Source organism: Choloepus didactylus, chromosome 15 (assembly GCF_015220235.1).
Source record: "Choloepus didactylus isolate mChoDid1 chromosome 15, mChoDid1.pri, whole genome shotgun sequence".
NCBI lineage: Eukaryota > Metazoa > Chordata > Mammalia > Pilosa > Megalonychidae > Choloepus > Choloepus didactylus.
In genome coordinates, this window is record NC_051321.1 from 86,333,700 (window position 1) to 86,348,795 (window position 15,096).

At 53.8% G+C, this 15,096-nt stretch overlaps 1 protein-coding gene across 6 annotated transcripts in view; it reads left to right on the forward strand.

Moving 5' to 3' along the window:
- MARCHF8 (membrane associated ring-CH-type finger 8) overlaps positions 1-13,473 on the forward strand; it is a 140,062-nt gene extending 126,589 nt beyond the window's left edge. For 5 of the 6 annotated variants that reach the window (XM_037803674.1, XM_037803675.1, XM_037803673.1 and 2 more), the window contains 5 exons: positions 5,114-5,196; positions 5,404-6,246; positions 7,637-7,817; positions 9,628-9,775; positions 10,131-13,473. In XM_037803674.1, the coding sequence (XP_037659602.1) occupies positions 5,114-5,196; positions 5,404-6,246; positions 7,637-7,817; positions 9,628-9,775; positions 10,131-10,435 (1,560 nt within the window). In that variant the 3' untranslated portion in view covers positions 10,436-13,473. The remainder of the gene's footprint in view (positions 1-5,113; positions 5,197-5,403; positions 6,247-7,636; positions 7,818-9,627; positions 9,776-10,130) is intronic. The other variant, XM_037803677.1, reaches the window with a different exon arrangement.
- The last annotated feature ends 1,623 nt before the right edge of the window (positions 13,474-15,096 follow it).

Consider the following 15,096-nt stretch of genomic DNA (forward strand, 5'->3'; position numbering starts at 1 on the left):
TTTATCAGACAAAATAGACTTTGAGATAAAAAAAAGATCACAAGAAGCAAAGAAGGAAATTATACAGTGATAAAGGAAGAAGGTATAATGATTATAAACATACATGTACCTAAGAACAGAGCCCCCAAATATATGAAGCAAAAATTGGCAGATTTGGAAGGAGAAATAGATAGTTGTACAGTAATAGAGGCTTCAGTACACCACGTTCAATAATTGATAGGACATCTCACCATGAAGTCAGTAAGAAAATAGAGGACTTGAACAACACTATTAACCAAAGAGACCTAATAGACATATATAGAACACTTTTCCCAACAACCATCTTTTCAAGTACATATGCATCAATTTCCAGGATACTCTACGTGTAGGACACAAGCCAAATCTTAATACATTTAAAAATATTGGAATCACACAGAATATCTTGTCAGACCACAATAGAATAGAGCTAGAAGTCAGTGTGCCGGTTTGAATGTATTATGTCCCCCAGAAAAAGCCATATTCTTTGATGCAATCTTGTGGGGCAAGCATAATAGTGGGGATTAGGTTAGAATGTTTGGATTAGGTTGTTTTCATGGAGATGTGCCCCACCCAGCTGTGGGAGGTGACTTTGGTTGGATACTCCCATGGAGGCGTGACCCCGCCCATTCAGGGTGGGCCTTGATCAGTGGAGCCATATAAAACATGCTGACTCAAAGAGACTGGACGGAGTGCAGCTGAGTGACATTTTGAAGAAGAGCAAGCTTGCTAGAGAGGACTGTCCTGGGAGAAAGCCATTTTGAAACCAGAACTTTGGAACAGACGCCAGCCACGTGCCTTCCCAGCTAACAGAGGTTTTCCGGACGCCATCGGCCATCCTCCAGTGAAGGTACTCGATTACTCATGTGTTACCTTGGACACTTTATGGCCTTAAGACTGTAACTGTATAGCCAAATAAACCCCCTTTTTATAAAAGCCTGTCCATCTCTGGTGTTTTGCATTCTGCAGCATTAGCAAACTAGAACAGTCAGTAACAGAAGGAAAACTGGAAAATTTACAAGTAAGTGAAAATTAAACAACCAGTAGCTCAAAGAAGAAACAATGGAGACATTAGAAATATCTTGAGAAATGAAAATGAAAACATGACACCAAACTTCTGGGATGCAGTGAAGGCCGTGCTTTCCTCCTGAAGCCTGGCGCTCGGGGCTGGCAGCCGTGACCCTCGTCCTGGGCTCCTCTCACCTGGCCAAGCCCGTGGCGGCCTCTCCTTGCCTCTCCTTTCTCTTCCAGGTTCTGTTGACCTTCAGCTTCTGGCTGCTCCCTCTGTGGCTTTCTGTCTGAATTTGGTTCTGCTTATGAAGGACTCCATGGATAGGATTAAGACCCAACCCTATAGGGCTGGGCCACACCTTAACTGGAGTAGACTCATTAAAAGGTCCTATTTACAGTGGGTTCACACCCACAGGAATGGGTGAAATTTAAGTTAAGAACATGTTTTTCTGGGGCTACATACTTCCAAACCACCACAACAGGTAATTCCACTCCTGGGTGTATATATACCCAAAGGAATTGAAAGCAGGGTGTAAGCACTGGTGTAAGCCAGTGTTCATCGCAGCATTATTCACAGTAGCCCAAAGGTGGAAGCAACCTAATTGTCCATCAACAGATGAACGGATAAACAAAATGTGGTATATACATACGGTGGAATACTATTCAGGCTAAAGAGAAACCAGCACTGACAAATGCTACGACATGGATGATCCTTGAAGCACCAGACACAAAGGGACAAATATTGTATGATTTCCCTTAGATGAAAAACTTAGAATAAACAAATTCATAGAGACAAAGAGCAGAATGGTGGTTACCGGGGTGGGAGCAGGGGAGAATGGGGAGTTCTTGCATTTAATGGGTATGAATTTCAGTTTGAAATGATAAAAATAGTCTGGAAATAGATAGTGGTAAAAGTTACAAAATTTGTCAACGAACTTAATGTCAAAGAATTGTCAACTTAAAAACGGTTAAAATGGTTTTTATGTTATGTATATTTCACCACAATGAAAAGTCAGTACAAGTTAAAAAATAAAATACAGCAAGGCAGAATCTGCCCAGCTGGGTCACGGCGCCCGCTTTCCTTGGGACTGTGGCTCGGGCCTCCCACAAGCTCCCGGGGCCCTTCAGGGCGGGACAGCCACGGGGCGTGAGCTCAGGCCCTGTGGGGCCCTACGTGGTCTCCTGCAGGTTCCCTTGCGCTGCAGGCTCTTTCCTGACAAGGGGCGTGTGCTTGTGTGGTCAGTATGCGCCACCTCTCCAGAGAGCCTTTTTCATCCTGACAACTTGAAGTTTAGAGCAGGAGGGAGAGGCACTTCCTCTAGATTTCCACTTCTCGCTAGAGACCTGCCTCCTACTTGGACACTGATCGTGGTCGAGTCTAACTTACCGGACAAGACCTCACCTTCCCGCAGGGGTTTGTCTTTCCCTTCCGAGTACGAGAACGTGGTTGGCGTTTCAAGAGGATCATGCCCTTCCCTGACTAAAGAGAGCGGGAGGAGGTTCCACAGCCAGGTCATCCCCGCTGTCCTCTAGGAGGAGGGGCTTCTCTCTGGACCTCAGTCCTAACTCTCCAGACCCAGGAACACGGAGGAAGAAGCGGTGACTTCGCAGCAGTGAGGGGCCAAGGAGCGAATACAGCTGGGCGTTTCTGAACCGCCTTCTGCTGAGGAGTACCTGGCAGGGCGAGACACGCTCCCTCCTCACAGCGCACCACCCCTCCTGGGCCCTGCCTGGAGCCGCTGAGCAGAGAAGGGAGGCCCTGTGCGGTCGCAGTTGACTCGTCTGGGGGAGGGTGGCGGCCGGTTGCTAAATCCTAGGCTCTCAGGATTGCTCCGAGGGTACCGGCGGCGGGGGCTCTTTCCCGGAGGCGAGGGCGAGGCGGGGGACTTGGCCAGGTCCCCGGCGGGAGGCGTGCAAAGTATGGAGGGCGGCGAGAAAGGAACAGGCGGGACACAGTTCTTTTAGGGTGAAGAAACCAAGAGAGAGAGAGTTTATTAGGGGAGAGTACAAGCTTATATCGGGCGGTTTAGAGGGCGGGGTAGCTGTAGGGGTTAAAGGCTTGGATTGGTTCTGAGAGAGCGCGGAGGTTGATTGAAAAGGGGCGAAAGTTGCTCCCGTAACGGTGTCCGGCAACAATGTATGCGCACCGGTGGTGATGGGAGTTGCGCTGGCAACGGGGAGTGTCCGGGCAAGATAAGGGGGTGGGGAAAAGGCGGTTCCCTCCGGCAAGCCTCCCCTAACATTGGTAATTTGGGTGAGGAAATGGGGCCTGCCTCCGGCCTCACTTTCCCAGGCCCGGGGGGCTGTGGAGGGCGCTGTCACCCGTACCCACTACCCTCCCCAGGGGTGGATCCGGTCCCCCAGCCCAGGCCTGCCAAGTTGAAGCACGTAATCAGTGTCCCGCAGCCCTGCTTTCAGCTGGGGAGCCTGGCGCTCTGCTGCCTGGGCGTGGGCCCTCCACGTGGGTTCTGCCAGGTCAATGGTCTGACTGTAAGCAAATGATTCAGAATCAGTTTCAGTAACTATAAAGAGAATGGGTGGTGGGGGGAGTGAGTTTCTTTCCACCTCTGTCCTGGGCCCCCTGAGACTCTGCTGTCAGATGGCAGAGCCCCCTGCCCTCCCAGGAAGCCACCAGTAGCAGGAGCTCCTGCTGGGTTTGCTGTCGGGGGGATTCTTCTAGGCAGGGAGCTCTTCACACCCTCCCGCTTATTTCATGACTTATTTGATCGAGGACAGAGTCTTAAATTTCTGTTTTAGAGCTATTTAATAATATGTTTGAATCTTAGAACTCATCTGTGAAAGAATATAAATGCTAGTAAATTATATGGGTATGGATAAATTAGTGATAATTTTGTATTTAATCTTATTATCAACCATTAATGAATCAGAATTGTTTTCTTCTTTGAAATAATTCCCAGAAAGTCAGCCAAGTGGCTGAGACTGATTTTGCTCTCCCTGGCGTTTCGTCTGTGCTTGCCTTGTGTGCTGCAGGAGGAAAAGACTCCAGGGGAGCAGCGGGTTCTAGGGCCAGCCCACGGAGACACTCAGAGACAGCCACACAAAGCGGAGAAGTGGGGGTTCTTGAGGAAATGAGGCCTTTGGAAGAGCCTCTTCAGAGAGGGATGGTTAGCAGTGTCAGGTGGTTCCTCGGATGCCAGACAAAGCACAGGAGGTTCAGGAGGCTTCCGCCTCGGGATGGCGTTTGGTCAGGCGGACCGTAGGAGTTTGGGGTGCGCAGTGACAGCCCCGATACCCAAGACCCAGTGCTCATCTTTGGGGTTCTGGAAGGTGGAGCCTGTGCCTCTGCTGGGGCCAGGCTGGGTGCAGCGGAAGCCCCCAGGGTGGGCCAGTGATGCCCCAGGCAGAGGAGGACAGCTCCTGCTCTCTGGTCTGGAGAAGACCACGAGAAGTTCGTGACCGGACTGTTTTGGGTATCTCCAAAGAAATTAAACTGCAGATTCATAAGAACTTTGAGCAGTAACTTTTTTTTTTCAAGAAAATACATCCAGTCTTCTTTCACATCTAACTGCCGTTGCTAATTGCCTGATTCTCCAAATTTTCTTGATTATTTTCTTGATTCGGAATCCCAAGATCAGACATCTCAGTGTTCTCTGCCTGGCCCACCTTGCACCCCCAAGCCCCCACAGACCCCTGGGCTGGCAGCCCCGGGTTCAGGGGGGTCTGCCCATTGTATAGAGGCTGCAGGGGTGGAGGGTCCGTGGACCACAGGGGCGGTGCCGCTTGTTTCTCCTGCGAGTGCAGAGCTCCTCACAGCGCTTGTTTCCCGCCATCGGCACTACCTACCTGTAATTGCTGTGGGAAATGAGCCGCACCACGCGCCTGGGGAGGACCTTTCTTGGTGGTTGTGTCTTGGCCCGTGTCCTTAGAGCTGTGCTTTCCCCTGGGTGTGAGCAGGCAGGTGATGCCCGACTGCTTGGCCGAGACTCGAGCACACTGGTGGGTCTTGGGCACACCGAGCGGTAGGAGGCGCAGACATGCTTGGGTGCCCCAGCCCCTGCATTCCAAGGGTGCCTGCGTGAGGATCCCCCGCTCCTTACTGACAACTGACTGCAGTGTGTCCTTGCAGGCTGGGAGTCCACCCTCAACTTCAGCTCCGGTGTCCGCCTTCGCACGCACTTCGGCTACACCCTCGAATCAGGACATCTGCAGGTAACACTCTGCTTCAGGTGCGCCGCGGTCCCTGTCACCCCGGGAGTGAGCACCGTGTTCCGAAGGCTTTGGGCCAAGCCGCCAGCCCCTCTGCCACGTGCTGTCTGCTCACCAAGCTGGCACCCAGGCTCACTTCTTCACTTTAATGTCTGTTCTCCTCTAACATTGTTTTCACTCTGTGCTTTTATTCCACTGTTCTGCATGCAGTTCCAGTGCAGTGTTTTCTGAGTGTTGTCACCACAGTCCCATGCAGTCTGCTGTTGTCTTGAAAGCGCATCAAGGCCAGAGTTCTCTGACTCCAGGGCTCACTGTGACAGTTCTCCGTAAGGACACATTGCAGGCGCCCAAGAGAAGCTCCTGCAGCCCAGAATGGGGGCCAGCCCTGAAGCCTGCGAAGAGCGGCAGAGCCAGGCGAGCGCTCAGGTTCTCCAGGTCCCTCAACGATGTGGGCGCCAAGGCCCAGGAGGCTGCGGGAGGGTTTGACTATGTGGAAAGAACTTGTTCGGAAGGAAAACTGGCACTCCCCCAAGATCCAGGGCTCAGAACGAGCAGGTTCCATCGTCCAGAGAAAACAACCCTGACTCGGAAGCCTCTTGGCAGCTCCCAGCGCTCTGGCATTTCATCCCTTTCTGCCAACCACTCAGCTGCTGCGGAGGGGGAGGCTGGCCGGGAGAGCGTCCACATCCCGCTTCTGGACGAGAAGGCAGATGGCGAGGCCGTGTCCAGAAGCAGGCGCCTGCTCCGCTATCTCTTCTCCCTCTCGCACGGCTCAAGCGCCAGCAGCCTGCACAGGTTTCACGAGCTGGAGAGCTGCGCTGCTCGCCTGCACACCGCCAAGTCCTCCAGCGGGCTGGCGGGGAGCACGGGCTTCTGCTCCGAAGTGGGCGATGACGACGTCTTTGATGACAGCATGTCCACAAAACTGAAGAGCAAGGTCCTGCGCGCTCCCCTCTGCTCAGTCGAAAAGGACAGCGATCTGGACTCCCCTTCTCCCCTCTCTGCCAAGCGCCCCCCCACGTCTCCTGGGTCCACATCAGGGGACGTCTGCAGGTTGGTGCCAAGAGCCACCATTCGGGCACCTCCGCTTCCTGCGCCTCCGTAGCCGCATCTTGCTTTCATAGGTGAAGTTTCAGGACAATGGAGTATGATAGGCAGTCGTGGGTTGCTAGTTCTCTCCAGAAGAATGGAGTTTTGATATAATTTGAAAACCCGATTTTTATGGGCTAGGTCCCAAGATAGTTTCACTCACAGTAAAACAGGAAGAAGCTGCACATATTAAAGGCCAAGCCAACTCTTCTCAACTCAAAATAACTACCTACCTTTACTTTTTGCAAAGAAAGTGGAAGAAAGAAAATAGTGTCTCCAGCTTTCCAGCTTGATGGCCCAGATCTTAAGCCTGTTCACTTTACCACCAACCACCAACCCCCCGCCCCCAGCCTCGATTCCCACCTGAGCCCCTGAGTGGGGCGCTCAGAGTGGGTGCTGCAGCAGCTCTCCCTGCCTCGGGCAGGGTGGGGCCACCTCGCCCACTCTTCTCTCTACATCCCACCATCTCTTCCCAGCCCCACGTCTTTCAGAATTCAGTGTTTCTCACCACTCTTATGATCTTCCCCCACTTTCCCCTCATTGCCAGCTGTTGTCATTCTAGTGATTGGATCAGAAACCCCTCTCAGAGAAACCCAGCCAGAGCCCGGCCAGGCCAGCACGAGCTCCTGTCAGGACACGTCCCTCCCTGTTTCCCGGCTGCCAGAAAACCCCCTTCTAGTTCTCAAAAGCCTGTTAAGTTCCCTGAGGTTAGTAGTTGCATCCCGCTGCATGCTCTCTTGGAAATAATAAATGGTTTTAAGTTAATCCTGGGGGAAGAAAAAGAAGAACTTGTAGCCACTTGCATTGGTGAGATTATTAGGTCCAGGAGAGGTTCTGTGATTTCTCTGTTGACCCCCCAAAAAAGAAAGAAGCGTGTCACTCTGGGGATGGGATGGGGTGGGGGTGTCAGTGAATATGACTCACAGGCAAGTCCCATTATCTTTCTAAGTCACTGTGGTACTTTTGGAAAGTAGAGTGCTGGTTTTGTTTCACATTACAATTGTTTCCACTGATGATTTTAACATCTTATGTCCTGGAAAATGCTTCCGTGTTGCCTTAAAATCGTCATTCAGTGAAGTTCTTAACATCTTACCCAAAGTGACTGCTCTGTCATTTCTTGCATCGTTTTTTCCTCCCCGTTGCCAAATGCCATCCAGACTTTCCCTGTGGGTGCGGTAAGCTAGAAGTTCGTAGCCTGTAGTGTCTGTTCTCATTTGTGTCTGTGTGTTCATGCTTGCAATCGCTTACGCGACGTTCGTTTCTGAACACTTCCCTTGGGGACTTGCCTCCCGCGGCCTGCCGTCGTCCCTGGGTGCGGCTCTCCTCATAACGACTGGCTTTGCTTCTGTCGCAGGATCTGCCACTGTGAAGGGGATGACGAGAGCCCCCTCATCACTCCCTGCCGCTGCTCGGGCAGCCTCCACTTCGTGCACCAGGCCTGCCTGCAGCAGTGGATCAAGAGCTCAGACACGCGGTGCTGCGAGCTCTGCAAGTACGAGTTCATCATGGAGGCCAAGCTGAAGCCGCTCAGGAAGGTGCGTGCCAGGGGTTCTTGGGCAAGATTGCACCCCTCTGAGAGGAGTGAGCCCCACGCGGGCTGGTGGCTGGGCCCACGTGAAGCCACAGTTTGCACGTTAGTTTCTTTTCAGGGTAAGGTGCTGGCACCGGCATTTCACAGGGAGAAGGGCTCTGTGTGTGGTGCTGATGGCCACGTGCCCCTCTACAGGAAGAAGGTTTTGTAACCCCCACTCCCCACCATGGTTTCTTTTCCTTCCAGACCTAGACCCCTTGCTTGTCTGGGTCAGCCACTTGGCGCTCGACCACAGACTGCCTTGTGACATCTGAGCCAGTATTTGGCTTTGTGTGTCAGCTGTTGATGTCTTGCCTCTCCGACGAGGACCATCCTTTAGGGATTCGTATCTCACGGTCGGTTAACTTGGGTGTCCCTGTGCTAAGTGTGTGCTGGGTGGGAGCGAGGGGAAACCACAGGCAGCACCACACCACACCGGCTAAGGAGAGGAACTCTGCCAGGGTACGCAGCTCCCGTCCAGGTGTTCACCATTTAATAAGTTCCTCTATATGCCCAACAGGGAAGATTTTGTAAGGAAAAAAATATAAAACTGGCTCCTATCTCAAAAGCTTAATACAATCAGATGACACAACAGGACGATGGCCGCGAAATGCCATGTGTGGTACTGGTCCGCCTCAGACATTCAAAGGAGGAAATGTTCACAGTGGGCTCGAGGGCGAGGAGAGTGGGGGTAACATCAGAGAATGTTTGGATTCTGGAGCAGATCTTGAAGGAACAGGAGGATTTGGAGGCAAAGGGAAAGGAGTTGAGGGAGATCAAGTTGTCTGCACAGAAAAGTTAAGCCAGAGTTGAAGGCAGGTATCTTGGAGGAGGTGAAAGGGTGGAAGGAGGTGTGTCTCAGGAAAAGAGCAAGCAGGGAGCAGGGGAGGCAGGGCACTCACCAGCCGGCATTTCACGTGGGAAGCCCGATGAAGACATGGGATAAAACCAGCCACTGCAGAAAGTGATTGGAGGTTAGAGAAAGCAGGTGCAGTCACTGGGAAAATGTTTTGCCCAGTAAGAGCCTTACAGTTTATTGGGTGTGAGTCTTGTGACACTTTGACCAATGTAGGTAATCCTTGAGGCTCTGTTTTCAATTTATCCTGCACAGAACCATCTGGAAAAAGGCTATGACTAGGGTTGACAAAGGATATGCCAAGTGTTCACACTTTGTTCTTTCTCTCTACTTTTGTATGTTGCCTTCTGATTCGGAACCCAGTAAATGAAAAAGAAAATCTGGCTATTTGGTGTAAATTAATGAGTTCTTAGAGCCGATGGGACTGGCAGAGGCCACTTGTACCAGGAACCCTTAGCATCGATTTCGAGCTGTGGCTGCCACAGTAGCAGATGACCAGAGTGTGAGCTCCGTCTGCCATTCACCCTCACTGTAGTGTGACCCATCTGCTAGAGTGCTGTGGCTTCATCCCCACCCTCCCCTGCGTCCCCCGTCCATGCCGGTCAGCACGTCAGGGAAACCCAGTGTGGCACCTGGGCCTCGGTGCAGGGCCGGCGCCACGACTCCATCAGCAGGCGGGGGGCTGCGGGTGCTCATCCACGGCTCATCCCAGCCCAGCTTCTCTTCATCACCAGGAACCAGCGCCTGGCTCCGGTTGGCGCTGAGTGGTGTAAAGGGAGGGACCAGGCACAGGGGGAGATTCGCCTCGCTTGGAAAGGGACGGGGAGGAAGGCAGCCCGGCCCATCTGCAGTGCTCGCTCACGTTCGGCCTCTCCTGCCTCACGGGCCGGACCTCACGCCCTGCTTGTTGTCTTCCCAGTGGGAGAAGCTGCAGATGACAGCCAGCGAGCGCAGGAAGATCATGTGCTCCGTCACGTTCCACGTCATCGCCATCACCTGCGTGGTCTGGTCCCTGTACGTGCTCATCGACCGCACCGCCGAGGAGATCAAGCAGGGACAGGCCACAGGTACCTGCTCGAGCTCAGGGCACATTCCGGGGGTGACTGCCTCCCTCCCCAGTGGCGTCCCAGGCCGTGCTGCCATGTCTGGGTCTCTGGAGAGGACGCCCGTCAGGAGGCGCCGAGAGTCATTTTTGACTCGTTCTCTTGCTGCCATGGGGGTTTTTGAAGAGATCAAATCCTGGAGCCTGCGACCCTCCAAGCACCAGTCTTGGGGGAGCAGAAGGGAGGCGGGTGCTTTCTCCCACCCCTCCTTGGCCGAACTTGGATGACTTTGGTTATGGGAAGTCTGCAAGTTTGTTTCATTTACTTCAGCTCTTAAGCAGTCGTTGCCAGTGGGCTCACCCGGTTTTTTCTCTTGCAGGCATCCTGGAGTGGCCCTTTTGGACTAAACTGGTGGTTGTGGCCATCGGCTTCACTGGAGGACTTCTCTTTATGTATGTGCAGTGCAAGATATACGTGCAATTGTGGAAGAGGCTCAAGGCTTATAATAGAGTAATCTATGTTCAGAACTGCCCAGAAACAAGCAAAAAGAGTATTTTTGAGAAATCTGCACTAACGGAGCCCAACTTTGAAAATAAAGATGGCTGTGGAACCCGCCCTTCCAACCCAAACTCTTCTTGTTGCACAGAACCTGAGGACACTGGAGTGGACGTCGTTCAAGTCTGATGGTGTGGAGGGTTCATTTCTCCTGGACATCCCTGAAGAGCCGAAGGAAATTGTTTACTGCCAGTTGTGTACCTTTTCTTATGTCCTTTAATAGCATTGACTGGGCAGGTGAATATTTTTAATGGCTTCTCTTTTTCAAAATCCTCCTGACTGCATCTTCCGGAAAACTCTCTCTTTGGCCGCGCACTGCCAGCTCCCACCTCTGCCAGTGTGCCCGTGAGGTGGGGAGGCCCAGGACCCCACGGCACCAGCATGGGGCTGGCGGAGCTCTGGCCCATGCTTTAGAGCAGGGTGAGTCAAATGCCTCAGCGAGGGGAGAGCAGAAGGGGTGCCCCAGGCCCACGGGGCGCTGGGAGGAGAGCAGCCCCTCCAAGCCAAAGGCTCACCTTCCCCAACCAACGCTGCCGCTGACATTTCTCACCGGCCGGCAGGAGGGGACACGGTGCTGTGTGGTGACAGGCAGCTCGCTAAGCAAGCAGCACTTTAACAAAAGAAAATCCTTGTTTTGTAGTAAGCATGTCCAGTGGGATCAACACTTAAAAGAATGTCTCATTTAGAAATTTTCCCTTCATCACAGAGCTAATGAAAACCCTTTTTGCCTTATAAGATCTAAGATACATGACATCCACTCACTTGGTGCCCAAAAAACAGACTTGTGAGTATTAAGCAGGACAGAGGCCTGAGGCTTTTTCATGAACTCCTCTCGTGGGAATTAATGGAAGCAAAATGGCGGTTTGAGCACAACTCTGCTAGTTTTGCACTGTTCTGTGAAAAGTCCTTATCACATAAGCCTGCCCCATGTGTTTCATTTCTGCCAACACTGAAAAAGAATGGCTTTTGAAATCTAAATGGAAGGAAAGGAAGTGAGTAATTAGAACAAGATGGACTATTTTAAAAATGTTCCTTTACAGTTTCCTTTTCAGTTTCTGCTAGATTTACTCTAAAAGAGTGAGCGCACCTTGCCCCTGGTCTGGGGGCAGGGGCGCTGCAGGGGCCCCGGGAGGGTCTGTTTCACAGGAGGGCAGGCAGACCAGCCACTTTCCTCAGCCACACCTGCCTTCACCAGGCGTTCTGCCACCAGGGATTGCCTCCTGTACCGTTTTGTATAAAGCAAACAAAAAAGAAACGAAAATCATGATCGTTGAATGGCCTTTGTCCCTTCTAAAAGTCTGCTTAAAGGTCTGTTGTCAAAATCCCAGTTTCATCATGCCAGGCAAACCAGGGGCGACTCCAGAGTAAAGGGGAGGGTTGGCAGCATCCCCGAGGGAGAACACCCAGATGCTCCCTCAGTGCCCCTCGTCTCGGCCTTCCAGGTTTGAAGCCCTGTGATTTGTTAGGCGGGAGGAGCTCCCGAGTGAGGGCACGTGGTAGGGGCTTCACCCACCGTCCCCTCTGCCCCAGCGACTGGCTCCGTAACCCCAGGCTGTAGATGGTCCCCCCCACCCCGTGGTGGGCAGGTGCTGGCCAGCCTCAGGTCGACCCCCAAATATAGGTCGGGCATCCTGATTCCCAGGTCACATCCAGCCTTGCCCGTGTCCACTGTGCCCCAAAGTGCGATTCCCGAGGCCCCTCAGCTGGTGGCAGTGCCCTGCCCGTGTCTTCAGGAGCTGCTGGGCAAGGCCCCCTCCAGCGGCAAATGAGGGGTCTAGTGAAGACCTGGGACGGTATGGAATCTGCACCCCCTTCCAGAGAACCCCCTGGTGCCAAACCTGCAAAGCGCCGAGCCTTCCTGTAGAGGAGGGTGGGCTTAGGTGTGTTGGCACCCGCCTCGTGATGAAGGCAGCTTTAGAGCCAGGCTGGTGTGTGCACCCAAGCCCAGACCGAGTGGTACCTGCCTCCTCCTCAGGAAGGCCTCTGCCCATGGACAGCCCCTCCAGCGGCCTTACTTCCTCTGCTGAAATGGCACACATCCTTCTGCCTGTCTCTTCCTTGCCTTTCTCTCTCTTGAGCCACCCTCAGGCCCAGCTCCAGTCCCACCCACCCCAGGGCCTAATCTGAGCCCTGGCAAAGGTGTGCTGTGCTGCCCTCTGCTGGTGGCAGCGGGTCTACCGGGTGTTCTAGGCTGCGTGAACTTGCCCTCCAGATGCTTTAGGGGGGCTAGTTATTCCCCAGTCCCCCCTCTTTCTACAGCTGGCCTTGGTGAAAGGATGGCTTTGCACATGTGCACATTTCAGATGGAACTTCGCCAAACCATCCAGAAAGCCAGGGTCAGCCTGCAGGTCTCAGGGCCAGGAGGGCTGGGGCAGGGCGCGGGCGGGTGGCCTCGGAGGTGTCCCCAGCCAGCCTCTTTCAGCTAAGTCATGCAGGGCTGGAGGGCTTCTGACTTGGGCTGCCAGCACTAATTGGTTTATGTGCCCAAGTTTATTGCAAGAAGCTCCTGGAAACCCTGGAAGAGGGCTCCGTCTCTTCTCTCTTTGCCCCAGCCCCACAGGCCTGGTTTCCACACACCAGCTAAGGCAGGCAGGCCCAGGCCATGGCGCCTTCAGGAGCCTCCCACCATTCTTGCCAGCCTTGGAGCTGCATCTGCTCCCTTGGGTGCAGGCTGCCGGAGCAGAAGGAGGGCCGGGAAGGGGGTTCCCAGCCCTGGGCCCAGCAGGGTCAGGAGCCATGACGTTGATTCAGCCGGATGTGGCTACACATTTGGCATACTTGACCTTCTTAGTTTGAAATATGCAGCTTCTGTCTCTAGTCCAAGGGGAGACTGAAACAGGGAAATCAAAGCATTTCTCTTCATTTGGGAAGCAGTTGTTCAAGTTGTGGCAGCTGATCACCACTTTAGATGCAATGTTTGTAGGGCACCAATTGTTAATAAAAACCAAATTTACGCTGGCACGTGCAGTGTGGTTTCTGAAAGGCCCTTCACGTTTGTAATTTTTCTTAACTTGGTAAGTTTCTAGTTCTATAACTGTCTGGTTTTGTATCCCTTTTGTGTGTGCTCACTGTTTCTCAGTATTACAACTTGAATAATTCCTTTTCCAGGGGGATCATCTGTGCTCTACGAGGGTGTGTCACTGCAGCAATAAAGCATTCCTTTGAAAGGAGTTTGGCCCTGGTGGTGTTTTCCAGCCGGGAGACGGGAGCCATGGCAGGCACTCAGGCGGCCCTGGCCCCCTCCCAGGCCCCTGTGGCTTGCACATCTGGGAAGAAAGTCATGCTGCCTCTGGAGAGCTCTGATCCCCCCTGCAAGGGACGAAGCCCAGAGACAGGGGACAGGGGAGCTGGGAGTGAAAACAGGGAGTTCACATAGGCCTGCGTGCTGCCAGCCTCCAGACGCCACTCAGTGCTGAGAGAAGCTGCTGGAAGTTCAGGTTCTCTGGGCAGCGGCCAGTCTGGGCCGGAGAACCCTTAACTGGCCTTCCCCTCCCCACAGCCCAGCTGGGTAAGAGAACCTGGGCGACTGGCAGTGTTGGAGGCCCAGCTGCACACCCAGCCTGCTGAGTCCTCGCCCGGCCGTGAGCTGCTGGAGAGTGGGGAACATGCCCCGGGTCTGGGGGATCGGCAGGAGGCAGGCCTGGCCCGGTTACAAGGAGCCCTGGGGAGCCAGGGCATTCTGGAGGTTCCTGAGCACGCCCGGCAGGGATGCTGGGCCCCATGGAGAGACCCCAGGGTCCAGCACTGAGGGTAGGAACCTGGGAAGGTAGGGCTGGGGGGAAGCACATCTTCCAGAAGAACATGAGGGCCAGGGCCACCAAGGAGGAGCCACTATGCCTGGGGACCCACAAATCTTAGGGCTTTGGCTGGAGAGACACCAAATGGGGTTCTGCTCTGGGCAGGCTGGAGGCTAGCTGCCCTTTGACACACCCACACGGTGGGGGGGGGAGTCAGCTGCCTGCCCCTGCGGGTGGGATGGCCACGTGGGCCCCTCCAGGGACACTTTCAGTGGTCTGGGTCAGAGGACGGCTACCTGGCTTTATGAATCAAGTTTTATTGGAAAGCAACCAGGCCCACTTATTTCCGTATTGCCGTGCTGCAAGGACAAAGTTGAAGAGTCACCTTAGAGATCTCTGGCCTGCAAAACCTGAAACATTTACCACATGGTCATTTTCAGCCATGTGGATGGTGCCCTGGGTGCCAGGGCTCAGCCTGTGGGGCCTAGGGGTGCATCGGTGGCAGGGGCATCAATGGACCCCCATCCAGGCCCAGCCCTGCCCCCAGCCTCAGAAGTGCCCCAGTTTTGTGAGGTGAGGACAGAGCTGAGAGGAGCCACTCTGGGGGCGATGAGGAGGGTGGGAGACAAGCATGATTCCCTGAGCGCCGAGGCCTCTTGGGGAGAGCCATGTAGCTCACCTGTCCAAGGGAGGCCATGCCCCTCAATTCTTTCCAAGCAGAAGTCAGAGGAAGGGAGTGCAGACTTGGCTGTGATCCCAGAGTCCCCTGCATGCCGCCCAGGGCCTGGAACCCAGCAATCCGGGGCCCGAGTCTGGGGTCCCTAGTCCATCTGCCCATCCACAGGAGCCACGCACAGTGCCACATCCACTGATCCTCAGAGATCAGCTGTTCCAGCCCAGAGTCCCAGGCTGCTGGGCAGAGCCATGGGGTCTGGGGGTGGGGATGGGAGGCGAGACAAAACAGGCAGAGAAAGAGTGACGTTACCCAGAAGCCTCTGGCATTAAAAGTGTCCTTTCGTGAAATGGCGATGACGGTAGACGGTGTTTGTTGAT